This window comes from Nelumbo lutea, chromosome 4 (genome assembly GCF_056320005.1).
Source record: "Nelumbo lutea isolate HS-2025 chromosome 4, American lotus-T2T, whole genome shotgun sequence".
Taxonomy (NCBI): domain Eukaryota; kingdom Viridiplantae; phylum Streptophyta; class Magnoliopsida; order Proteales; family Nelumbonaceae; genus Nelumbo; species Nelumbo lutea.
Genome location: NC_142687.1, coordinates 1907076 through 1933994, shown reverse-complemented (window position 1 = coordinate 1933994; position 26919 = coordinate 1907076). Strand labels below are relative to the sequence as shown.

The 26919-nt window shown below is 37.3% G+C and overlaps 3 protein-coding genes across 6 annotated transcripts; 2 read left to right on the top strand and 1 right to left on the bottom strand.

Annotated features, from left to right (window-relative positions):
- The first annotated feature begins 241 nt into the window (after positions 1 to 241).
- On the top strand, positions 242 to 11463 carry LOC148853341 (uncharacterized). The gene is made up of 16 exons (XM_088940846.1): positions 242 to 688; positions 2268 to 2362; positions 2506 to 2619; positions 4074 to 4178; positions 4273 to 4344; positions 5204 to 5316; positions 5658 to 5792; positions 6939 to 7007; positions 7383 to 7470; positions 7570 to 7641; positions 7729 to 7829; positions 9225 to 9342; positions 10492 to 10551; positions 10662 to 10772; positions 11132 to 11256; positions 11326 to 11463. The coding sequence occupies exons 1-15, from the start codon at positions 592 to 594 to the stop codon at positions 11240 to 11242; spliced, it is 1461 nt and encodes a 486-aa protein (XP_088796972.1). The 5' UTR covers positions 242 to 591; the 3' UTR covers positions 11243 to 11256; positions 11326 to 11463.
- A 291-nt stretch (positions 11464 to 11754) lies between these two features.
- LOC148853339 (LRR receptor-like serine/threonine-protein kinase RPK2) lies at positions 11755 to 20921 on the bottom strand. 4 transcript variants are annotated; one of them, XM_088940842.1, is made up of 4 exons: positions 17356 to 20921; positions 16815 to 16875; positions 16631 to 16687; positions 11755 to 12005 (listed from the first exon to the last, which is right to left on the bottom strand). In XM_088940842.1, exon 1 carries the CDS (start codon positions 20650 to 20652, stop codon positions 17443 to 17445), a length of 3210 nt encoding a protein of 1069 aa, XP_088796968.1. In that variant the 5' UTR covers positions 20653 to 20921; the 3' UTR covers positions 11755 to 12005; positions 16631 to 16687; positions 16815 to 16875; positions 17356 to 17442. The 4 variants fall into 4 exon arrangements, with proteins under 4 accessions (XP_088796968.1, XP_088796967.1, XP_088796970.1 ...); XM_088940841.1 differs by having other exon boundaries at positions 17361 to 20858; XM_088940844.1 differs by lacking the exon at positions 11755 to 12005 and adding an exon at positions 15942 to 16051 and having other exon boundaries at positions 17361 to 20858.
- Positions 13679 to 14770, top strand: LOC148853340 (uncharacterized). Its single transcript, XM_088983224.1, has 2 exons — positions 13679 to 13691; positions 14052 to 14770. The coding sequence occupies exons 1-2, from the start codon at positions 13679 to 13681 to the stop codon at positions 14768 to 14770; spliced, it is 732 nt and encodes a 243-aa protein (XP_088839350.1).
- Positions 20922 to 26919: the final 5998 nt, after the last annotated feature.

Sequence of the window (26919 nt, the reverse complement as noted above, 5' to 3'; positions counted from 1 at the left end):
ACGCGTTCTGTGAGGAATATATCTAAATTGGACTTGACCATTCATCATGTCAGATTCGTACACTGTAGCAGTGTAGCTCATATCCGTCAGGCTGATTGGTGTATCATGATTGACCCATATCGTCCGATATTGGATTCTGAGCCGGAGGAACATGCAGGCGCCATTTCGAGTCTCAAACCAACTTGCCACGTGGAACATGGCAAACCGCCACGTTATAATCGTTGTTATTCATTCCGATCTTGAAGGAATTCCCTCCTCCGAGGCCCGAAAACACCGGGCGTTACAGAAGGCAAAAAAAGAAAACAATAAGTCGGGGAGAGAGAGAGAGAGAGAGGGAGAAACGGGTACTCATGACTCAGCTGATTGAGAATGGGAGTAGACATTGTCGTTGGTTTTCCTTTCCTGCTAAGCTCGAAATCAACGGATTCGAAAGAAAACCCTTCACTTACCTCTCTAATATGAGATTTTCAAGTCTCCTTCCATCTTTTTCCTTCTTTCTGTCTCTTCCTGTTTCATTGTTCTTCCTTACCTGGATTCCGGACTCAGAGAGAGAGAAAGATTTGCTTGATTCGTATATTTGCACATTCAAAGATGAATAAAAGAAACAAAGACGTCATACGCTTGGAGAGGGAATCCGTTATCCCAATTTTGAAGCCCAAGCTTATTATGACATTGGCTAACCTCATTGGTATGATAGGAAGCATCTCCTTGTCGTTTTCCATCGATTGCTTGTGTTTTGATTTTTCTTAAATTCGATGAGGTATTTCCATCTAGTACTTCTGTTTGATTTTTCATAATTCCTATACTGAATAATATTCAGCAATACCATTATCTTTACTCGCTTGTTATGAAATAATTCACGTTGTAAAAACACTGGAAAGAGGAGGAGATACTGACAGAATTGAATTTTCTTTCAGTTCTTCACCTTTGACTTTTTTCCTTTCATGACTTTTGGATTTTGTTTGCTTTACTATTCTATTCTGCACTTCTATTTGATCCGCTTCGTGCCTATCTATGTGCATATGCTTTAAATTTGCTTTGTCATTGTTGAATTTTTGCATGGTGAGTGTCGATCTACTTATCAATTTATTTTTATCATGCATTCAGGTTTTATGGTTACAATGAGTCTACACCACCAATGTTCAGTCAACACTTGGCCTTTATTTATTTGCACTAATTATAGATAGATGAATTGATTAAATATATTCAGAAGAGGTCCTGTGGTACATGTTGTCTGCTAATGACATTGTTTTAATTGATGAAACTAATGATAGATTAAATGCAAAGTTAAGTTTATGGACAAATGCCTTAGAAGCAAAATGTTTTAAAATAATTAGGACTAAAAATGAATATATGATATGCAAATTTAATAATAACAGGAGTGCAAATATGGGCACAAGTAATATTGGAGACCAAGAGATTACTCAATGGGACCTTTTTTGGTACTTTGGTTTGATAATTCATAACAAGAGAGAGATTGAGGAGGATGCCACCTATAGAATTAGAGTAGGATGGGCAAAATGGATTGGTGCATGTAGAGTTTTATGTAATAAGTGGATACCACTTAGATTAAAAGAAAAATTCTATAAAACAGTTGTAAGACTAGCTATGTTGTAAGGGGCAGAGACTTGGGCAGTCAAGTAACTTGTTCAAAAAATGGGTGTGGCAGAAATGTGTATGCCAAGATAGATGAATGGAAAAATTAGAAATGATGGAAACAAAAATGAAGTCATTCAAAGGAACCCAGGAGAAGCTTCACTAGGTGATAAAATGATAGTAGACTAAGATGGTATAGTAACATGCATAGAACACCATCAATAACGCCCGTAAAAAGAAGCGATTTGTTGCAAGTTGAAGGTGCTAGAGGGGCTAGGGGTAGACAAAAAAGGACATAGTAGTAAGAAACAATTTAAGAGCCAATAATTTAACTATGGATATGGCATTACATAGAATGGAATGGTGAAACAAGATTTGTGTAGCTGATCCCATATAGTTGGGATAAGGTTTGGATGATGATGATTTTGATTTTTCATCCTTCGATCTTCTATATGACATGTTTGCTCTTATGAGCTTGAGACTTGGGTAATGATTGTTCTAATATTTTCCATTTCATGGTATTTGGACTTTTGCTGTTATGATTTTTCATTCGTTGTTATGGTCGTCAAGCATGGTGTTTTCCTTTCTTTAGTTCAAAACATTTTTTGTCTTGGCAAGACTGTGCTCCTCTTCCACTTGCACATTTTATAGTTTCTTGTATTTTCTTGCAGAACTTGATTCAGACCGTTCAGAATTTCTAAAGCTCTGTAAAAAAGTTGAATACATAATTCGTGCTTGGTATCTTCTTCAATTTGAAGATCTGATGGTACAAATGAGTCCTTCTGGTCTTTGTTTAACTACACTCTTCTATTCTCATAGTTCTGATTAGTGATGACTAATGTTATTATATTGAATCCTTTCTTGCTCGACCTTTCTATTTCAACTAAATATATGTTTTTCTTGTTATAGCAATTGTATTCCCTCTTTGACCCTGTTCATGGATCTAAGAACTTGGAGCAGCAGAACCTATCTTCGAAAGAAATTGATGATCTTGAGCAGAACTTCCTGACATACTTGTTCCAGGTCAGCTGTCCTTTGCATATCCTGTAACTTCTATTAGTATGCACTATAATGTTTTTAAGAACAAAACCAAACAACATATTTCTATTTTCTCAAAATGCTCACTAATGGTATCTCTTCTTACCAAAACTGGTACCACTATATGGATCTCAACTTCTCAAGTTTCATATTTTCGACTCATGTTTCTGTGCTGTTATTAGTTAGTTCTGTTCACCATTTTCCCTAAACACACTTTTCCTATCTATAAGCGTACCCAAGAGGAAGTCTTAGTTCCTTCCATGATTTGCATCTTAGCAACCACATTTATGTAAACAACATTATAGCTGGTTCTCTTATTGCAAGCTTTACTAATGAGTAATATATTTCTTAAGCATTACAGAACTCTTTATCATTTCTATATCTATTAGGCTTCAGCTGATTCAATGTTAGTTCATCTTTGGAATCTGGTCCTATTTATTAAAGTTATTTAGAAGGGATAGGTGACACCTGAAAATCTCCCTATGTTGATATCTTCATGGCTGGTGGAAGATTTCAGTGCTAGTGGTAGAATTTTATGGAACCTATTGCTGTTTGCTCTATTTTTGTCTGTGTGGAAGGAGAGAAAGTGAAGAATATTTGAAAGGAGAAGCATAGCTGTATAGACATTGTTGGGAAGACTGAATGAAAAGTCAGTAATTGGGAAGTTAAAAAGGCATCTTCTGGTTCCCGTTGTGTAGCTCTTCAAATGAAATAAAAAAGGCCTTTTCTGGTTGCAAGCCTGATGACTTCTCCAGTTGGGATAGCCTAACTTTTTATTCTTCCTTTTATGCATAGGGAATGGGTCGTCTGTTTTCTTTTATCCATGTACTGCTTTATATTAAACAAGGTAAAATGGATTCAAAAGTAAAACACAGACGGTGCTTTGAGGATTGACTGCTTTATGTGCCAAGAATGTTCACTTGATGGAAAATGTTATGGAACATGTGCAGATCAAGGAAGTTGATGTAAAATGAAAAATAAGGCGGTTATATTGGGGAAAAATCTATGGTAGTAGATCCACTTCCAGGATAACGAACAAGTATGATAGGGTTAATATTTCTCACGTAGGGTTCTCTATCTAGAAACATTTGCTTCTTGAGATTATTAAGGTTCTAGTATCAGTTAACACAGCCATTGATTTTAAGACGTCTGCCTCTACATTCCACTGAATACTGTCATTTTTACAAAAGAAAATTTGGTCAGAGTGCATTAGTTCTTGTGTCTAAACATGAATTGCCTTCTAAAAATATAGTATGAAGTTGACATTTTTCATTTACAGTTGACATATCATATATTCTTTCATCATCTTTGGGTTGCAGTTGTACCTTTAGAGTTAACACATTTTTTGTTCTGTTAATTGATTTTGTTTTGTTCTGTAAATTCACTTGGCAGAAAACTGTAATCCTTTGATTTTCTTTTCTTTCCTTTTGATCGATCAGGTGATGGATAAAAGCAATTTCAAGATAACAACAAATGAGGAGATTGAAATTGCTCAATCTGGGCAGTATCTCCTAAATCTTCCTATAACAGTTGATGAATCAAAGGTTAGACTCCATATACAATATTCTTATTGGTTTCAATATTTTTCATCTGTTTCTAAAATTTTGTGATCCAGATTGTTTGTTTTATTGGATGTAGCTTGATAAGAAGCTCTTGAAACGGTTTTTTTATGAGCATCCTCATGAAAACCTCCCAGAGTTTGCAGATAAGGTATTTTCCTTTTGAAATCTGACTGTATGGATTGGTGTTAACTGTTTTAGTTGTCTTTAACATAGATGTAAGCTTCAGTGCCCTGGATATCTTTTAAATACTATAAGAATATGTTTGGCATGCTTTGTTTGTTGGATATCCCCATGCCCATAGTTACCTAAAGAAGAACATTTCCTAGATTTTTTGTAGTTTTTTTTCCTGAATGTCTAAAAGGCTCTCTAATTAACATTGCCTACTGGGAACTATGAACCAATGGAATTACCCTGCATGCCCAGTGTATGTATGGTTGTCATTTGACTGAGAATATTATATCCTTGACCATTTTAAATGTCTCTCACTGTACTAAAGAATGAAGTTGATTATGATACTCCCACATCTACTGGACGACCTTGGACTCCAGTTGGACTCAGATTATCAGGATTTATCCCTAGGCTTCAATCTTTAGTTACCAACTTCATGCATTTCTGTATTCTTTGGCTGTTAAAAGTTGGTTCATTTATGTTTTGTGGTTTCAGAGTGTTGATGTTGATTACCCTTTTGACTAAAGGCTAGTGATTTGTCTAATGGGTTTTAAAAGCAAAAGATGAGTACCATGAGATATTTTCTGTTCATCTTTATCGTTGATATGTTTCTAGCATATGTATTAACCTTTTGTATTTCGAATTGCAACCTTATGTATCTTTACGACCACTGTGCCATTATAAACTTTTCTCTGATAGAATTGGTGGTTATTTTATTTTAACTCTTTTAGAATTAAAAGGTAGCTGATATACCATTAATCCCCTGCTCTCTATATTTATTATTGTATTATTTTCTTTGAGGCATAAGACTTATATGGATATCTGTTGTGCATGGAAAGTACATAATATTTCGTCGAGGCACTGGAATTGATTCCACAACTGATTACTTTTTCATGGAGAAAGTGGATATGATCATTGCACGTTTATGGGCATGGATTCTCAAAGTAAATAGGCAAGTGTTATTATTCTTAACATATAATGATGATTCATTTACATAACATATTTGAGGATCGTTCTTGGGAATAAATGATTTCGACAATTGAATGCTTTCGAATTTTTAAAATGTCATGGCAAAATCAAGGAATGGAAATTTACCTATGATTCATGACTGTGCGCATAATGCCAAAAATTAAGTGCTTCATTTATTTTCTATGGACTTTCTGCTACAAAACAATACATTTTATGAAATGAGCATGTGGTGTAACTGTTTCCAGTTTTTCCATGTTGGTGGCTCTATGTTCTTTGTGGTTGTAATTTGTATTGTTTTGCTTTTGTGGGTTGTTCTGTTTGCAGATTAGAATGTATCCTTTCCAGAAAACCAAGTTCAAGACAGTCAAAGGATCCAAAGAAAAATGATGAAATAATCACTGAATTGGAGCAAGAAGAACTAAATTTTGAACGAATCCGAATTGAAAATATGGAACTCAGGTTTGAATAGTATCCTTGTGGTTGGTGTATGAAGTTAACCAGTGTTGTCAATACAATGGGGTGATGACTGGTCATTTATATATTCATAAAAAAGACTTGCCATATTTATCTCCTTAGGCAATGCATTGACTAGTTGGTGTTAGACACTGGCTAGATGAAATAAGCACTGAATTGCAGCAAAAGGACCTACATTTTGAACGAATCCAAATTGAAAATATGGAACTCAGGCTTGAATAGTATCCTTGTGGTTGGTGTATGAGCTTAACCATTGTTGTCAATACAATAAGGTGATGACTGGTCATTTTTATATTCACAAAAAAAACTGGTCATATTTATCTCCTTAAGCAATGCACTAGTTGGTTTGTAGACACCGACTAGATAACCACAAGAAAAGATTAAAAAGGCCATTGCCCAATGTTTTCCCCATCTATCTGGGGCCTTAGGAGGGGCAGCCTGGATATGGGCTTAATCTTTGACATTTTTTAGGTAAAGATCTTTGACATTTTATTTTGCACAAAGTGCCCACTCAGACTCAAATCTAAGTTCTCACCAGTGCCGCATGGACTCTCTCACAAATGGATTAAATGTCCATGTCAGACATGCATCAGACTGATAATTTTATGGATTCTTAAAGAACACTTGTATCGTGGCATTTTCTTTTTCTCCTTATATCTAACATAAATGAATTGATAATTTACACAACGAATGCCAATTTTCCATTAAAAATAGAGGAAGATAGACACGTTTTGGAATTTGGAGACAGAGCATTTCATGTTTTGGCAACATCTTAACAGCACAGTCCATATTGGAAGAAAACCTAAAGATTTCCCCCACCATTCTTTGTCTTTTATTTTATGCCTTTCTATTTTTTATACCCGATCTAACTACATGCTGCCACAACTATTATACCAACCCTCTTATGTATAATAATGTAATGGTATTTGTATGCCATTTCTTAAGTAGTTAAAGAAAAACACAAACACGTAAGATTTGAATTTTTTTTTTTTGTGTATGTACTTTTAAAAGCCTGATTCATATAATTCAACACTGTGGCTAACCATGAAATATTTTATCCATTGGTAACTTTTGGTATATTAATGAAGGAAATGGGTATTTTTGTGACACTTGTTTTTCATTTCAATCCAGCATACATAATCTGCTTAGCAAGATCACAATTCAAGAACCAACATTCGATAGGATCATTGTTGTATACAGGTATAAGCTCTTTCATATTATTATTTACTATGATTGGTTGATTGAAAATTGAGATTTCCAACAAATAAAAGGGTTCCTCTTTGAATTCATTCCTGTAGTATTTAAGATGGGGATTCCTGTTTGATAAGCACACTAGATTTTTAAGGTAAAAAAATCTAATTAATTGATTATATATGATCCAAATGTTCTTTTAGAGGTTGAAAGAATTATATAGCAGTTCAGGGAAATGCTATACATTGAGGATTATTTTCCTTGTATTTCCATGCTTGTATACATTAAATAGTAATCTTTTTTCTCAATTTTTTTGTGCCATGTAAATAACAGAATATGAACATAATCTACGAATGGTATCTAACAGAACTGGTAGTTTCACAGACAAGCAAGTACTAAAACCAAGAATGAAAGAGGAATATATGTAAAGCATTTTAAAAACATCCCTATGGCCGATATGGAAATAGTTCTGGTGAGTCTTTCTACTTTTGTTTGGGTAATCTTTTGTCTTGGATGTATGAGTTTTTTGACCGTCTTTGTTCCTTACAAATTGTTTTTTCATTTTCAATAGCCAGAGAAGAAAAATCCTACTTTAACACCAATGGACTGGGTTCAGTTTATTTCTTCAGCTATTATTGGGCTGGTTAGTTCTTTAACATCCTTAAAGATTATGGCTACACTCTTTGTTTTCACCATCTAACTCTGGTGCATCTCCCATGGTTCTCTACAGGTTACTCTAGTTGGTTCACTTGAAAAGCCTAAAGCTGATATCTGGGTCATTATTGCCATCCTCTCTGGACTTATTGGCTACTGTGCTAAGATCTATTTCACGTTAAGTATAGTTTGCTTTGTTTCTTTTGGGTAGATGACACAATGATAATATGATGTAGCATAGATAGGCATGATCCATGTAACGCTAGGCCCATACACACGTGAAGGCCCTATGTTAAAGCCCAAGAAAGAAGTTCTTATTCTTGTCATTCCATGGCTCAGACCATGGTACCTAAGGCCCATAATCCACAGGCCACAACCCAGTCTTGAACCATGGACTAAAGTGAATCCTACTCTAGCAATCACAATATGCAAAAACCTAGAAGAGCAATATTTGAAAGAAGATTTTCAAGAGATAAGATCAGTAAGAGAATATTTTATGTACTTGGTATTTTAAGTAACCTTTGCTTCTTATTTTTTGCTTTGCTAGAAATCTTTTTTACAAGGCACTGTACTCCCCATTTCCACTTTAGTGAATGAGTGTTATGGAATTTGTGTCTGTGAGCAGCCACTTTGTGCAAAACTATGCCAAAGGTTAGGACCATATCCAGTCTACCCCTCCCAAGACCCCAGATAGCTAGGACCAACATTGAATAATGGCGTTTTTATTTTCTTTTAAAGTTCTTCGTGGTTTGAAAAATGAGACTCTTCTTGATGGTGAAATTCCATTGTCCAATCTTTTGAGTTGGTCAGACTCCAATCCTGGGGTGGGTTGGGTAGAATGACTAATTCCCCTATCTATTATTCTCTTATTTGTTCTTCTTTATTTTCTTTTCATTTGTGGAAATTCACCATTAGAGTACATTCAAGATCTTATCAGTTATACCACTTGGAGTACTGACATCATCTTGGGTTCCATGTTGGCATTGGAGTGACCCCATTAAACGATGGCTTCTGCCACAGATTTCCCATACTACAATTTAAGCTTATTGAATGGTTCAGTATTTTTAAGCCTTGTCAAGCTGCCAACTTCTGGCCTTCAGTGTTACAAGATAGAGGGCTATAATCATTTGATCAACTCTTCTCAAGATATATTTGATCAGCATTCAGATCAACTTAGAATGTGGAATATTTCCATTACTATTCCCACTAAGTAGGTCACTCCACTATATGCAAGCTATTAGTGGAGTGTCCTAATAGCATATATGCCATTAGGTTTCTTCTGGCACTCCGGTTCAGTATCCTGTGAAACCTTCCTTCTCTTGTTTTCCCCAGATTAAGAAGATAGGGTAAGGGGGCTTCTACCTTCCAAAGATTTGAGTATAATCCATTCATGGAGGAGAGGAGGGTTGCCTGAAGACCATTTAGTCTTGCCTTTATCATTAAAAAAAAGAGAAACACCAGCCATCAGCTGATTTAGTTTTGTCATGGTTAAGCTAGTTTATAGGTCTGGATTTTCTATGCTTTGAGTTTCTCATCACAAATACAGTTAACATTCCTGTGCACTTCATGTAGGTTTCAGCAAAACATGGCGACATATCAGAACTTAATTACGCAATCGATGTATGACAAACAACTGGATAGCGGGAGAGGGACTCTTCTTCACTTATGTGATGATGTGATTCAACAGGAAGTGGGTTCCAAGCCATAAGTAGACTTTGTTGTGTAAAATGTTGTCCATCACATAATAAATCTCCAGTCTGCCACCATTTTACAGAATTAAGAGTTGATAAAGAAGACAAGATGGTATAAGAACACAATCTAGGTAGATGCATGCAAATGACCATGACAATGTATCATATATAGAGGGTTGAGAAACAACAAAGAATGGACCCTGTTGAACAGATTTCTTGTGAAGTGATTGGCATGAATATATTAGTTTGTGTTGTTTCATAAATAATTTCAGATGGGATATCTTTTATACATGACACAGAACTTCCTGAATCCAGATATGAGTCCTCAGACTGGTGAATGAGTCCTGTAAGCTCGAAAGCAAGCCCCCCTCCCCCGAGCACAACAGAATAAAATAAAGAAAGGAAGAAAGAATTCCATGCAATTAGTTATGGAAATTCTAACTTTTAGTTTTGCTTGACTTCAAATTTGGTTCAGTCCTATAAAGTTTGTAAAAGGCACATAAGAAAATTTTGAAGAGCAAGAGCTTATGGTATGATCTGGTTTCTCAAATTGCTGAGCACTCAGATGGATTTCTGAGTCCTGACTGTTTGTTCAATTTTTTGAATGTTTTTAAATTTGGAAAAGGAATGTATTAACTGGACAGTGTCAACTGGCTCAATTGGGGTATATGATATCTAGCGGGTTGTAGCAAAGACTTGGGATCAAATCCCGCTGTCAGTAGTGGGCCTGGGTTGGGGTTGGTTGTGTGTGTGTTGGGGGGGTGGGGGGCATCCCTCCACTGGGCGGTTGTGTAGCCCCATGAAGCAAAAAGAAATGCCTTAACTGGATGGACATGCAAACTTACATGGATAGAAGACAGAATACAATAGAAGTTACATACACCAAATTGGATGGACATACAAAGTAAGCCTCTGACTCAATCAACCCTAAACTTTCCTTGGTCAACAGTCAGAATATTTATGGTTATCCTACTGTTGAAGTCTCCCAAGGTAAGTATCAGTTGATAATCCTTGTAAGTTGTAATGGTGATTCTGTCAAGACATGAGGATTTTAGGTCATAATCAACATTGAGTATATTCGTATATAAGCAGCAATTGTTTTTTGAATTTATTAAATCTTAGTGTTCGTGCATTATTTGAATGTGCAGGTTAAAGAGGTGATCATTTCATTCTTTATTTTGATGGAACAGGGCAAATCTACGAGACAAGTATGAATCGCTCATGTGGTTTCTTACTTTCATAAGTAAATGTAGACAATCAAAATATGTAGCGTGTGGAACTTAGATAACATTTGATTTCTTATTGTAATATCATGTAGGATCTTGACCATCGGTGTGAAGAACTAATTCAAGAAGAATTTGGTGAGAAATGTAACTTTGATGTGGATGATGCAGTCCAAAAGTTAGAGAAGCTAGGCATTGTTGCTCGGGTGAGTTTCTTTTTATATCATTTTCATCCCAATTCAAATGGATTCTCATTGATCTATTTTGAGAAAACAAAAATTTGTTGCTGAAATTGTCAACACTTGCATACACAAATGAACAGGATAAATAATGTGTTTGCAATAAGCATGCATGGAGCACAGTAACTTATGCATAGCAAATCAGATATTGTATTAAAGGACTTGATCTATGTAACTGATCTTCCTGCCTGACATAATTATAAATTTATAACTACATAAACATTGGCATGCATGCCTTTCATTTTGCCCTTCTTTTAACAAATGAGAGGGTATTAGGATGGTCATCTTGGGCTTCACGCTTGACAAGGGTTAACCTGTGAATTCAGGATGGCATTGGAAGGTATTATTGTGTAGGTTTAAAGCGTGCTAATGAGATCATTGGCACCACAACAGAGGAGCTAGTGCTGAAGGCAAAGCAGGGACCAAGTGTTTCTTAATTTTGTACCTAAAGGTATGCTTCCCTCCTCATTATGTATTTTGAGTAACTGAGCATATAACTAATGACTTAAGGAATTGACAGGCGCGATGCTTTTTGGGTCTTCAAGATTTTGGCACCTCATTTTCTTTCAGTAAATTTTCCTTCCAACTTTAAAATACAACAGTATGATCAGTCTATGTAAACCTTTGATGAACATGTATCCAGTTTCTTTTGTTTGCATGTGCTTATCTATATGGGCAAATGATTTATCCCAAAAAATCCTACGTTGTTTTGGGGTGGAGGATGGGGATGGGTGGGCTGATTGTTGATGAAGTCCTTTAATTCTTTACCTCCCTCATCTCCGTTTGTTTTTCGAGAAACATTACATATTTTGTCCAACAAAAAGGTATTGCATTTATTGAAAACCCTTTGACCAGTTTGGTTTGTTTACAACGGAACTTGTTAACGTGGAACCAATCACAGGGATGACAAATGACTGAAATAATAAAGCTGAATCAATGGGCAATGGCAGACGGCAAGAACAACATCCATCCATTCTATTATTTCTCAGAGAAATAGGGAGAAATTACAAATGACTGATGAAAAAATTTTAACGCCAGCATTGGAGTCAATGGCACTCAGACTGAAACTATCATAATTCCATATTTCCATTCACCAAACCCTCCCGAGGATTAGAAGCAAATGTCTCAAGTTTTTGGTTGCCTTCCACCAACCTCTTCCAAAACAGTAAACATGGGCTTGCTATTTCGCATCCTCCAGTACTGCGCAGAGACGAAAGCAGAACCAAAACCGACAACTTGTTAGTTAACTAAAATCAATACATTGCAGAGGAACCCGTCAAGGCATCAACGTATCACTGGCCAAGGTGGTTTGCGACATCTATTATGGTACATTAGAGCATCATGGTTTCTTTACCGAATAAACTTGCATTTTTAACTCCAAAAAATAAATGAATACAAAGAACGAATATTAAGAATACATCTAAAAGATTTCTGGAGGTTTAGACAGAACTGTAACTAATCTAGTTTGTATCTTTTTATGTGGATGCAACCAGGAAAATAAAAATCAGCCAATTTATATATGAAACAATATCAACACATATGTGTCAATGGATCTTTTCCGCTGTGTTTGGTTTGAAGGAAAAAGTAGGGAAAGATGGGGAAGCCTTTACAATCCCTACCTTTTCCTTCAAACCAAACATAGCCTTCAGGTGAATTGATTCTCTTATCTCCAAGGCGTAAAGTTCATCTACAAATAACTGTAGCTCATATACATCACCGACCTGCATATGCTTAGTATGTACATACAGGTACATGCAATCTAATTATATACCAAACTATTGAGAGTCAGGTGACTTACTGACTATACACATGCTTACGTGTAAAGACATAAGGATACATGTATACAAACAAGATCACTAATAGATACGCTTATAGAATCATAGACAACAAGCACAGAGATTGATCATTAATAAATAATGAAACTTTGAACTCCAAATGCACATGCAAGCACAAAATTACAAGCTTGCAATTTGGAAAACTTAAAAAAAAAGTTAAGCACTAATATTTGATGTATAATGCACCGATAAAAGAAATGTATAAATGTAGTGTATACCTGTAGAAAAGCTTTGGGGAGCCATGCGGTCATTTTCAAATTGCAAATAGTTGCGAATGATCGATAGATTTTCAGGAAAGCAACAAATTAGAGTTCTATTCATTTGTTTTTTTTTTTTTTTTTTTTTTTTTTTTTTTTATGTTATTTCAGTATACTTTCAATTGAAACTGCCTACAACTTTGATCTGCACTGCAATAAATCATGGAATGGGGTCCTTGGTTACCTGTCCAGAACCGAATGACTTGTTTGTGTGGTTAAAAATTTACATCAATCTCAAATCAAATTTCATTTGCATATACTAATGAAAATAATTTTGGGATTGATTACTTCCTATAGAAGATGATTGATTTGTAGTCTTGCATGGGAAGTAGTATCATCATACTGAAGTTGATTTACAAGCCCTAATAGAAAAAAATCCTCAAATTTTGAGTTTTCAAATCCCCCTATTTGCAATCCCTCAAAAAGTCGAAATAGATATAAAAAGGTTGTCCAGCTGATTGTTGACAATATACAGTACCCCAAAGCCAAATTCATAGTCAGGTCCAAGCAACACAGTTGAACCATTTACTAAATGGGTTGGACTAAAGATCCAAACTTGTGCCATTTGATGGTTCTGGTGACTTTTATCCACCACCTAGAACCTCTATTCAAAATTATGAATCAATTAAAAAATGTCAACAAACTACCATAGCCAAAAGTTATCATAATAACTGATGGTAATGAATTAAAGACGAGAATAATGATGGTGCTTTTTTTGGTTCATTTATTTCTTAATCAGAAACAAGATTAAAACAAAATATTGAAAAAATTGAAGGGAAAGATGTACACCTCAGGTATTCATGGAATAAAAAGGACTACCTCCTGTATAATATCATTGTCATTGTCATAATTCAATAACTGACAAGTTCATTCTTTTTCTTTTGGCATTCCTATAATGGCTCTACTTTACAGTATGAAGTTATGCGATCAGATTCTTTGTTTGGGAGGCTTGCCTGCAGCGAGTGAACACTTGTGAGTTACTGCAGAAGAAAAATCTTGGAAGGCTTTATATCTCCCCTCACGCCCGTACCCTTTGCTTATGTGAAGGAGAGACAAGAGACCATCTCTTCATACATTGCCAGGTAGCCAGCAGCATCTGGAACTTCTTTCTACATTTAGTTGGCTTCAGTTGGGCGGCTCCTAAGCATCTTCAGGATCTGATTTCTCAGTGGCAAGAGGCCTGAGCAAGAGAGGTAAGACCTATTGGCTGATAATACTGCACGCTCTTTGGGGAATTTGGGAGGAAAGAAACAATCGGCTGTTTGAAAATAGGTCAAAATCTAAGGGTGAGCTGATCAACCACATCACTCACTACTGCAACTTGTCGGCCTCTAGTTCAGAGGAGCTCACAGGAGTTAGTTTCAATGATCTCAGCAGAGACGTATATAACTTCCTGGTTTCCTCCCCTCCTACCCCACTCCCTCCCAGAGCTCCCTCAGTTAGAAGGGTAGGAACCTGGACTCTTAGCTTTGATGGAAGTGCTTATGATAACCTTGGAGCCGCCGGCATAGGAGGAATTCTAGGAGATGAGAATGGTCACACCTGCTGGGTTTACAGTGGTCCGATTGGGATAGCTGACTCCACAAAGGCAGAAGTGTTAGCAGCTCTAACAGGGATTTTCCTAGTCAGCAAACTGGGCATTCAAAGCTTCTCAATTGAAGGTGACTCAGCCAATACTATAAGATGGTTGGAACAACAGGAAGCTGGACCTTGGAGACCTAGTCACTTACTATCAGAGGCAAGGGACCTCCTGGCTCATAAGAATGTTTCTCTAACCGGGATCCCAAGGGAACTAAATGCAATTGCAGATGGTCTAGTAAAATTAGGAGTTATTCCAGAGACATTGTACTGTGATTCCTGTCCTCCTGTGTAGTTCTCAGGGGTCTGGCCCCTCTTTTGTACTTGTACACCCTCTTGTGTATCTCTCCTTTCATTAATAAAATTAGTTAACTTTTTTCAAAAAAAATTCATAACACATGATTTGCAAACGCATTCTCACTAATTTGAGTTTGCTGAGGCTAAATTATTGAGGAATTTGTGGAGAATAAAAAAGATTGCTAGTAACATGTACACATTTGATCTACGTTTTGTCAGAATTCTAATCAGGTCTATGTGGGTGAGACCCTCCCATAGTCCCATGTAGATTAACAGGTCCAGGTTCTGTATAGGTGGAATTGGATCTTTTTAAGGGGGAATAGTGAAGCAGATCCATCATGTTTACAATTTAGAGGCTAGAGACATAAATGGGTCAAATGCGGGTGATTATTCTGTTCAAACATTTCATTTACAACCTTTTCGCTCTTGCAATACACAGCAAGTAAGCTTGCCAGAATGAGAATGCTAAAATAAAGACCAGCACTTACTGCTGGTAGCAGAGCTGGTTGACATCTAGGCAATTGTCTAAAATAAAAAACTTGGATGAGTAAGAGTTGAATCGGTTATTGAAATTGCACCAAAGTTGCATAAAACAAAGATCAAACTGGATGATAGTGATAAAAAGATATGGGACCCAGACACAAATGGCAATTCACTGTAAGGTTGTGCAGTGGACTGTTTTTGGATAAGATCCTTGCCATACCACCTTATTTCTAGGAGGACATCCAAAACTATTGTGCTCTCTGTCACTATAATGAGGAATCAGTTGTTCATCTCCTACTTTCTCCTTGCTTTTACAAAGTGTGTACTACCTTATAAAGCCATTTGGCCATCAATGAGTCCTGACTTCTACCAATAAAATAAAATAAAATAAAACAGAGTCCTGCCAGATATGAAATCCCTCATTCAAGCATGGGGTGAGTGGTTTTCAGTTGAAAGATTCCTTTGGAACTTATACCTTTAGTGGTGTTTTGGTGTTTGTGGAAGGAGCACAATGTAAGGATTTTTTTTTTTTTTTGTATTTTATTTTTATTACCAAAAGAGCTTTCAGGAGGAAACATCCACTGCAAAAATTGAGAGAGCATTTACCGGGGGCTTCCATTCTTTTGGAATTAGGAATCCCACTTCTCACTTTTTTTTCAAACTTTTGTTCCAATTGGAATGCCATTGTTTTTCCTAACTAATGATATATGGATTGTGACAACCAGGTCTCTCCCCTGGGCCTCGTGAGTCATGAGTATGTAAGATCATGGAAGCATTCAGGTCCAAAATTCATGCACTGAAGTACATATAAATGAAGCAACATCAGTATGAAAACAAACATATTACATATACATCAATCATAAATAAAATCATGTCACTTAAACATACAGTTGGGCAACTGCACAGAGATACACACATGCAAGGGAAATAATATGAATTAATACATGCATGCAAGCACTGAGATCAATCGCTCATGAAAAATGAAAGCTAATCCCCCCCCCCCCCCCAAAAAAAAAAAAAATGTGCACACATGAACGGACACTGTAAGCATGTGTTTCAATTTAGATGCAACTTGTACAAGTATGGATTCAATAACTGATCAGACAATCAAGCACTGATATTTTTCACATATAAACCAATGTAAGGATTAAGAAATAGAGAAAAAATTAGGAAGCAATAGCATTTTGGAAGGAAATGCATTTACTATGAAGTTGCAAAATGCCACCTAATAAAATTTGCAATAAGACAATAGATTTACAAGGTAATTAATATATGTTTTCAGGAGGAACTTCTCTGAGAATCAAATTCTCATAAGTTTACGAGGTCAAGCATAAGATCACCTAAATAGTACCCAAGACATTGTTGGATCAATTACCAGTACTTCAGATCAGATTTCATGTCCTGCAATACAACAATGACTTGCTGATTGGTTCTGCAGAAAACAGATGAAAGAAATTTGTCATTATGTTAACCAGATCATACCAGAAGCACAATAAAAGTTGCTACTACTAAACCACAAGGAAGAGAAGAAACCAATAGAAACTAAATTAGTAGGAAACCTCAGTAATGCAGAGAGAATATTGTTATTGTCAAGTTAGTTGAGCTCCGTCTGGTTAATTCCTGCACACGGAAATATTAGTCAAGGAATTGTATAAAAAAACTTGTACACATTCGCCTATATAGAACAATAGTAGTCATGAAACTGTATACAAAAAGAACTTCAGCTACTTTCTTTCCTTGCTCTCAAAGTTCCAACCATCAAGAGTCTCTCTAAAAGACAACAAATATTCCAAATTTATGCATTCTAATTACTCTGATCTATCAGAACTACATGGAGCAGTCACGCAACTGCAAGCACATATTTGGTTGTTTGTGTAACATAGAATAGCTATGACATTACTTGATATTGTAAGTCAACATTGATCTCACTAAAACTACATTCATAAATCAAGTTGTTTTATATTTTTCACCTGCCCCTTGTGTAGGGCAGGTAAATAATGATTCCAAACTTGTATCTTTTATATTAGTAAAACTATTCCTGATTGATCACGCAAGAAAACAAGGGAATGCATCGTCAGTTATTATGACTGAGCAACTGACCTGACCTTATTTATGACCTCAAGGGCATGAGCACCATAACCTGATTTCTATCCCAACAATCTAGAACTGAGACAGTAGGATCAGCTGTCAGATAGTCTGTAACTGCTTCAGTTTTTCAACAACATGCTTCATTGATGGTCGCACAGAAAGCGACTCCACTGTGCAGTCTGATGCCAGCTTTAACATGCCCAACAGATTCTCCTTGGGCCCTGCGTCCCACAGCTCTGGGGAGAAAAGCTCAGAAGCACGGCACTCTTTGATCAGCAACTTGCTCCAGGCTACAATATTAAAGCCATTCCCATATTCACAGAATGATGGATCCAGAGATTTCTTCCTTGACATTAATTCTAAAAGAACTACACCAAAGCTGTAAACATCTGACTTATCAGACACCCTGCATGTGGTTGCATACTCTGGGGCCACATAACCGAATGTACCGGCAACATCTGTAGTGGCATGGGTCTCTGAGACTGCTAGAAGCTTTGCCAGTCCAAAATCAGACAGGTAGGCATTAAAAGCCTCATCAAGCAAGATATTGCTAGGCTTGATATCCCGATGAACTATCCGAGGAGAACAAGAATAATGAAGGTATGACAGTGCTTCTGCTATATCAAGAGCTATCTTGTGGATCACTGGCCACCACACATTTTTTCCTGATCTGTCATGTATGAAGGCTTCAAGATTTCCACCAGAGAGATAATTGTAAATTAGGAACATCTCAGCTTCTCCCATGTAGTATCCAATAAGAGTTACAAGATTTTTATGCCGAATCCTTCCTAATGTTCTTATCTCTGCATCAAACTGTTGGAGTCCTTGGAACCTGCCAACAGAAAGCCTCTTCACAGCTACCAGGAAACCTGGGACTAGCTCTGCCTTGTAAGTTGCACCAAAACCTCCTGTTCCAATCAGGTACCTGATGCTAAAATTCCCTGTTGCTTCAACCACATTATCATAAGTCAACTCAATTGGAGTATCTGTAAATGTTACAATCATTTTCCTTCTTAGATTGGAGAACCCACCAAGCCTTTTCCTTCCTAAAACCAGGAATACAACCATCACTAAGAGAATAAAGACCATGATGGAAGCAGAAGCCACTATCACAATCACCAATAACTTCAGTTTGTTCTTTTGACCACCCTGTTCATTCACTGGGTCTGGGAGTGGAAGCCCAGATGGGTGTGTTGGGTATGGGTATGGTTGTAAGAAGTAATTCCCTTTGAAGCAATCACAGTCAAGGGAGTGCTGAAGATGGGGGATATGACCAGAAAGATTGTTGAAAGAAACATCTAGTTTAGTAAGACTAGCAAGAGTTGAAAAAGATGATGGTATCTCCCCTGAAAGCTTGTTTTGATTAAGCAACACGACTTCAAGTTTCATGGCATTTGCCAAACTTGCAGGGATAGGTCCGGTAAGAGCATTTTCAGATAGATCCAAAAACATGAGAGAAACCAATTGACCAAGCAGAGCAGGAATTTCCCCTGTTAAATTGTTCCTACCTAGAAGAATCCATTTCAGATCCCTCAATTTTCCAAACTCGTCAGGGACAGATCCAGTCAACTTGTTTCCTCTCAAGTCAAGGTATTGAAGCATCTGTGATTCCCCAATACTAGGAGGAATTGACCCATTGATCTGATTATGGGATGCATCAAATCGTGTTAACTCCAAGCAACCAAGAAGCAAGCCCTGAGAAATTACACCTGCTATCTGGTTGATACTCAAATTCACAGCAAAACTCTGTATGTCTTTACAGGCTGAAAAGAGTTCATCAGGAAGAGACCCATTGAACTGGTTATTGTTTAGGAATAATCCGTATGACGTTTTCTGGCTGCTTGCTAATAATTTGTCTCCGAGTGAAAACAATGGTAACGAACCAAAGAACCTGTTCGAACTAAAATCATGCAAAACTACAGATTTTTCATCCCGCATCCAGCCAAAAAGATTATTCACCGCAGACCACCAATGAGGGACAGCAAAGTAAGTGTTCTCGGTATTTTTCTGTTCCACCTCTGGGAAACTGCCACAGTTACTATTCACAAAGTTCGGTAGAAAGCCAGATAAAGAATTCCGGCTCACGTTAAAATATATCATGCATGGAACATGCAGCTGTGGGTAGAGGTATCCCTGCAAACGATTTGAACTCAAGTCTAAGAAAGAGAGAAACCTACACATTCTCAGCGTCTTCGGTATGACACCAGTCATATAATTCTGGGCCAGATTGAGTATCCGCAGTTTGCACGAATGGCTCCAAGCATTCGGCAATCGGCCATGGAGGTTCGCTCGGGGTGCCCAAACAATCTCAAGGTTTGGAAGCAAGAATATACCAGAAGGAATTCCTCCCACAAAAGCATTGAATTCTCCCCTGGTAATTTCAACCAAGCTATCGCCAACAGATATAACATCAATCAAATTGGTAAGGACAAGAACGGACAGTTTCCGGCAGGTTGCAAGCTCTTTCGGGATCGTACCAGTGAGACTGTTTCTAGAAACATCTAGAATCTTAAGTTCAGAAATCCTACCAATCTCGGACGGAATCCGACCTTCGAGAATGTTCCCATCAAGCAAAAGAGACTTGAGATTGGAGCAGTTTCCAATTTCGGGAGGAATCTTGTCGACCAAAAAATTACCAGACAACTTCAAATGAGTAAGTGACTGACATCTACTGAAAGGCTCGATTTTAATTCCTCCAGAAAGCTGATTATACGATAAATCAATAGCTCCGATTCCAGTAAAACCGATCATATTGTCCGGAATCGGGCCGGAAAACAAATTATAAGATAGATTAAGCAGACGAAGTGACGGAAGTTCTCTTATCTGGTCAGGAATCCGCCCGGAGAAGTTATTTCCCTGAAGTTCGAGGACTTCAAGAACCTTAAGCCCTCCCACCTCCGCCGGAATCTCACCATGGAATGCATTATAAGGGATGGAGAAAACCCGAAGTTCTGTTAGGTTTCCAATTGAAGACGCCAGGGTTCCCGCGAGAAGATTGTCCCTTCCGATTGAGTTGTAGCCCGAATCCCACGACAGGGTGGTCATGCTCCCTGTAATGTTCAGAGCAATGACTCTGCCAGAAAATGGATTGCACGTGACACCATACCAATAGCAATGGTTTCTCGATAGATTCCAGTTGGAAAGGAGGTTCGACGGATCGAAAGAAACACAACTCTTGAAGCTAAGTAGCGACATTGCATCAGTAGACACGGAGCTCACTGATTTCGCAAAGCAAAACACCAATGAGAGAACAAGAAAGATGAAAAACGCCATCTTCTCCGTAAAAAGTTCATTGCAGATGCGTGACATTCCGGTCCGGAGCTGCTAGACCTGCCGGCCGGAGAGTTTTGATCCGACGACTAGATTTTAAGACGAATTTCAGAATCCCGCCGAGATTCAAAAATTGAAATCTCACTTGCAAGGGGATTCTTGAACTGATTCTGCAGAAACGATGAACTGTATCGAAACCAAAAAGCTTCAACTGAGCGAGCGGAGACCGGAAACGAAGGATTTGTTTGTTTGTTTCTGCTATTTTCTGTCTTATTAATCGACTTCTTCAGTTCTTCTACCCCAAAAAAAAAATCGTCTTCTTCTCCTTCTACTTGTTATTATTATTTTATTTTTATTTTTAATTAATCTTATACCATATAATTTAATATTTTTTTTGAGACGTAAAAAGCGGAGTTTCAAAACATTGCTTTGTCACGTGGTACCGTTAGGTGCGTAGTGCGCACTGGTGAAGAGAAGATCCTCTCAGGAGAGATCCTAGCGAAATCGCTACGTCCAAACAGCAATCAAGGCGGTGCCTTGGCTGATGCATTGCATGAACGATAGAGGGTGTTTTGGTAATTTTGTACTGTTGAAGGCCTCTCTTTCATTGGCGGGAGTATAGATTTTGCAACAACCTCGCCGTAGAGATTCAGTTACCCCGCCCTACTGGCTACTGCTGTCTGCTGATACAGAGATTCTCGAGCTTCCCGATGTAGTTCTGATGAGAGGAATTGGACACGTGGAGACAAAAAAAGAATTATGACAAAGCATGGCCCACTAGATGATTCTCGGCTTAGGATTGGACTAGTGGAGCTGGACACGTGGACCCAAGCATTCCGTTCTCGCTTAGCGTGGCTGACTCCGACTGCCTCTGGCTCCGGGATAAATATTCCCAACTGCTAACGTAAGCTTATGGCGCAATCACCCTTTTTACATTAAAGAGTTCATTATAATATCCAATCGACCAATCCACATCCGCTGGAAACAGGACGTATAACAATTGCTGGTACAGAATCTTGGTCCAGCTAAAACCAGTCGAGCCTTCAATTCAAACCGACTTGGGTGGTGCATGGGGCTGCTCATCAAAAACCCAAAAATCGATCAGTTCGGTGTTTTGAAAAACGAAAGGCGTGAATTCGGTTTTGAGAGGGTGTTTGGTTTCGTTTATATTATTGAGTAAACCTTTTGCGTCATTAGGTACCACAGCAAAGTGCCAATAAATCAATGTTTGCTTTTATTTGAAACATCGTTGCATAGAAATGGATGTTTACTTTTGTTTGAAACATCGATACGTATGGATACAATAAATGAGGCATTTGCTGATGTTTACTTTTGTGCACCAATTTATGTGGCAACATTTACTCAATAAACATAAATGGAACCAAATACATACTAAGTATCTATTAGGTATAACTTTCGTTTATTAAATAAACGTTTGTACTTCATTTGTCTTCAATAACGAGAAAAGTATTTGATAAATAGTTTATGGAAAATTAAGTGCCACTAGGTGCCATTAGGCATCACATTAGTAGAACATTAAATAAACGCTCAATTGTTGGGGGAAACGTTAAAATGAAGCTTCCCTAATGATTGGTGCACATATATATTAAAACCCACTTTTGTGAATATCAATACACAGATGAATATGATGAAAAAAAATTTTGATTTGGTGATGACATAGCAGCCTATCACAAAATGCCAATGGACAAAACACATGCTAAAAATATGGAAACTTGGTTAATCAATATGCATTATAATATAATATATTATATATTTTTAATATTAGTATTGATGCAACATGATCTAGTGGCTCCCTACTGGAACGATAGCTCGAACGTCGACATGTGAGGTCAGTTGGCCGAACTTCAAAATAACAGTGAGAGTACCCAAGTTGTTTTACCTAGGGCGAGCACTATGATACTTAAGTCAACGAAGAATTTTTATAATGTTGGAAAGCTAGAGATCTGTGAATGCTAATTGCATGTATCTTTTCTAAGGAATGTAACGCCTTTATATAGGTGCAGTTTGTCATTGGCTTCACGTAACATGTCCGAGATCACCAGCTTATCTAATTCATAAGTGGTTTCACGCCCGAAAATGGACTTCGCATAAAGTGATAACGCTTATTTGCTTGCCTCCAAAGTGGGTGGGACGGGAGTCAATTCCGTCGGCATGGTGACATGATACCGGAGGAGTCGAAGACGATAATCTGCTCATGAAGGAGGTCACTCGTCACGTCGTGTAGGTTGCGACTGGGCCTCAGTCAAGTTGACGGAGGTAGGTTGCCTCTTACGCCGAGTCACCGACTTGACATCTTTTGGGGCATCCCCAATAGACCTGTTCATGGGCCAGGCCGGGCTTTCACTTGTCACTAATGAAAATATACTAGGCTTGAGCCCGACCAACGGGCCTATAACTTGGGCCCGAGCCCGGCCCTGTTAAAAAGCCCAAAACCCGAGCCCGATCCCGAAGCCCGACCTAATTGAAAAAAAAAATTTCCCTATTCAAATTAGAATTAAAAATTCAGATAGTATATTTTTTTCTATTTAAATAAACAATGGGCCTACAAGATGGTATTTTTCCCTTTCTTTTATATTTTAAAACACAATTTTACATTCTTAAATCAAAAAATTTATTCAAATGGACATAATCACATAACTAATTTTAAGTTTAATATTAGGTTGGGTCGGGCCAGGCTATTTTGATAAAACCCGAGCCCGGGTCGAATTTATTGCGGACCGGGCTTTTTGGCCCGAATTTAAGCCCGCGGGCCTATAAACATATTCAAGCCCATCAATGGGTCAGGCCGGACTGGGCCGGTCCATCGGACCACCCGGCCCATGAATAGGTCTAATCCCCAAGTCAGCCTACCAAAGTAGGGTCGAGGAGGTCTAGGTGCGATGTATTCGAAACGCTCTCGAAGTCAATACTTACATGACGCTGAGGTGTCATATGAAGGGTCTAGGGTGCCACATGTCGCAATGTCACGAGAGGGCCAAATTACCACTCACCAATATTATATAATTATATATTTGTTTATTTATAATATATTATAAATTCAAAAAACAAAAATCCAAAAAATTCAGTTGATTAACCAATTGATTTCGGTTCGGTTTTGATTTATGAATTTTCAAAAAGCAATGATACCGGTTGTATTCGAAAAATTCACGAGAGGTGTACACTGCGCACTGTGACTGTGACTGTCTATTTGTTCAATTATGTTAAATTAGACACGTGGAGCCAAAAAAAGGCGGCATGCTGTAAATAATGTTATCCTTTGGTTTTAAATCAGTCGGGGCGGGGCGGATTCATCCAAGGCAGTGTGTGTTAACATTGAATGGTCAACTTTTTTTTGGTAGAAAACAGTCAAAAATTTACTTCCCTTTTTGTACCTGTAAATAATAATTTATTTTACAAATTTGCCCCTCTAAAATTTTGGAGCAGAACAGTATTATAACATAAAGAAAAAGAATAAAGTAAAGATCAGCACTCAACAATCTATACATCATAACACCACCATCATCTCTCCAAATGTAAAGGAAAATGTCGTTGAAAATTGAAAAGAGAAGGGTTTTGGGCAAGAAGATAAAACAATGACATTTGTGTCTCCAAAAGAAATTTTTATAGGATTAATTTTGGAAAAAAAAAGCCTTTAACGCATTGTTACTTTAAATATTTTTAAAAATAATTTTTCTTAGAGGTTGAACCAAAGTACCAAATAAAAACCAGCTGGATTTCTAGAAAGTCATTGTTTCATACTTCAAATTAAGGTCCGTCCATTAATTCAATGCAAACAAACACCACCCAAACATTTGCATTCAAGTGAATTCAATTTCAATTCATCATTCCTTACAACTTAAAAAACTTTATAACCAATTTAGGATTTCCTATCCACAATTCTATCCACACTTGCCCACAAAACACTAGTTTGTGTATTGGGAACATCTCCCATGTATAATAACATGCATGAGCATAAAATATTCCTTATATAACTGTGATGTCATGTGGATTGGTATGTGCAGAGTCATCATAGGTAAAAAATCCGGACTCCAAAGAACCACCAGTTGGATATGATTCATCAAGTCTCAACAGCACCCACTGAAATTTGCTTATAGTGGAGGTTATCCATATAAGAAGATTTGGTCCTCATTTTTGGGTTTTGTAGGCCCAATTGTAGATGTACTATTTTTTTTCTAAGTCAAATGGCAAAATTTCATTAAATAATGTTTAGAGTACAACCAAGAACCAGACATCCAGATAACCAAACAAAAACAATACCGAATCATACAGTAACAACAAAACAATAGAACACGAAACAAGAAAACTTTTTGCTGGCTGTAGATGTGCCGATTTGATTCTCTTCTTCTTTTATTTTTTCCCTGCTTTTTCTTGCTATATTATACCATACCATTTGAAAACTAATTAATGTATAGGCACAACCACATAGATTAATGGAGATGTATTTTGTTCTCATAAGATGTTTAACATCAGAATCTATAAAACAAAACTAGCATTTGTTTTTGAGAGAGAGAGAGAGAGAGAGAATTGCTGCCCTAACAATACACTATTAACCTTCTTAACTAGGTCTATGACATGACACCTCAACCTTATAGGGTCAAACATACATCTCAGAGAATGAAATAGCAAATAAAAGCTTTAGGCTATGTTTGGTTTGAAGGAAAAGGTAAGGAAAAGAAGGAAAAGACAGGGAAACCAATACAAGGGTTGTAAAGGTTTTTCCACCTTTCCCTTCTTTTCCCTACATTTTCCTTCAAACCAAACATAATCTTAGTGGATGACATTTCTAATTAATGTACTAATTATATATATATATATATATATATATATATAGCTGGTATCCAACAGCTTTGATAGAAAATAAGATGGATCGATCGAAGGGAAAAGGACACGAAATTAGAGGAAAAATAAATAAATAAACAAATCAAAGAGGGACCTGGTAATACAACTAGTTTGGTTTAATTTATAGAAGTGGGACTACCTAGATTATTTCTTTTCTTATTTTACAAGCACAAGAGAGATACGTATATAGAGTAAGGAGGCCCTAGGAGAAGGAAAAAGGTTTCTTACTTTTATTTTTTATGCAATTGGGTTTCGTTCTTGTCACCAACATCGATCGACCCATGGACTGGATTTCCTGTTTGGAAGCTTCACATGGCCTTATGGCCCACACACATAACAAGCAGAAAAGATTCTCCTCCTTTCCATCCACACACGGTCACACCTTGTCAATACTCTCAACGCCACCCTCCGTAAGGAAAGTTGGAGATCATAGGAAGGCAGAAGGCAGAAGGCTTCCCACTTTTGAATATCGATGAGACAATGACAATTCAACCAAGTCCATGTGATGGAACCCACGATGACCATAATCTCCAACCCATACATGATCCCGGCCATCCTATCAAAATACTGTGGTCTACGTAAATTAAGGCAACCATATCCACCAAAATTATCCCCACCCCAACAATTAAATCCTCGTAGACATGCATCCATGCATGTATGGATCACTACTTCACATCCCATGAAGATAGACATCATTGGTTCTGACAATGTATATGATGATGTTACCATGATCATTGACAATGCATGTAAGTAATGTGTCTTATCATCATGGACGTGAGGGAAAAAAAGCAAGAAAAGAAAGAAAGGGAACCGATGATGTCTATTTTATTTTTTTTCTGGGTTTTGCATGCATGCATGGAAGTGTGTAGCCACAAATTAATGAATTATTATAGCATCAAAGGTCAAAGCCAATTTTGGTACTTAGAAATTGAAGGGCGACACGAAAGCTAGGCTATCCATGCATATAAACATGAGAGCTAGACCTAGAGCCAAGAATCAAGCTGAATGTCTGTAACTGTAAGCCCTCCCTTGTCCCCCCGGCCCCTAGCTTTCTTTACTTTATAGCTTTAACTTGTTGGAAAGAAGAATGAAGCATCTGAAACAAGAAAGTTTAGTAGGCTGGCCCTACTTAGTAAGATACAAAAGGGTCAAGTTTTAATTTGAAATTTTGAATTTGATTGAATGAAAGAAAGGAGCTGAGGACAGGGACAACCCTAGTCCCCAATAAGTAATTTAAAATTCAAAAAGAAGTTAACTAATGCATCAGGGGCTTGGATTTGTGATGCAGATGGGAGTGCCTCTCATCCTGTGCAAGACCCACTGGTCTAACCCTTTTTAATGGTCAATAAGCATATATAGATTCCATTCCAGCATCCAAAGTCATCTTGACGTCTTGTCTTCAATATTGGAATTGAAAGCTCAAACCTTTTTTTTCTTGGTCTTCAC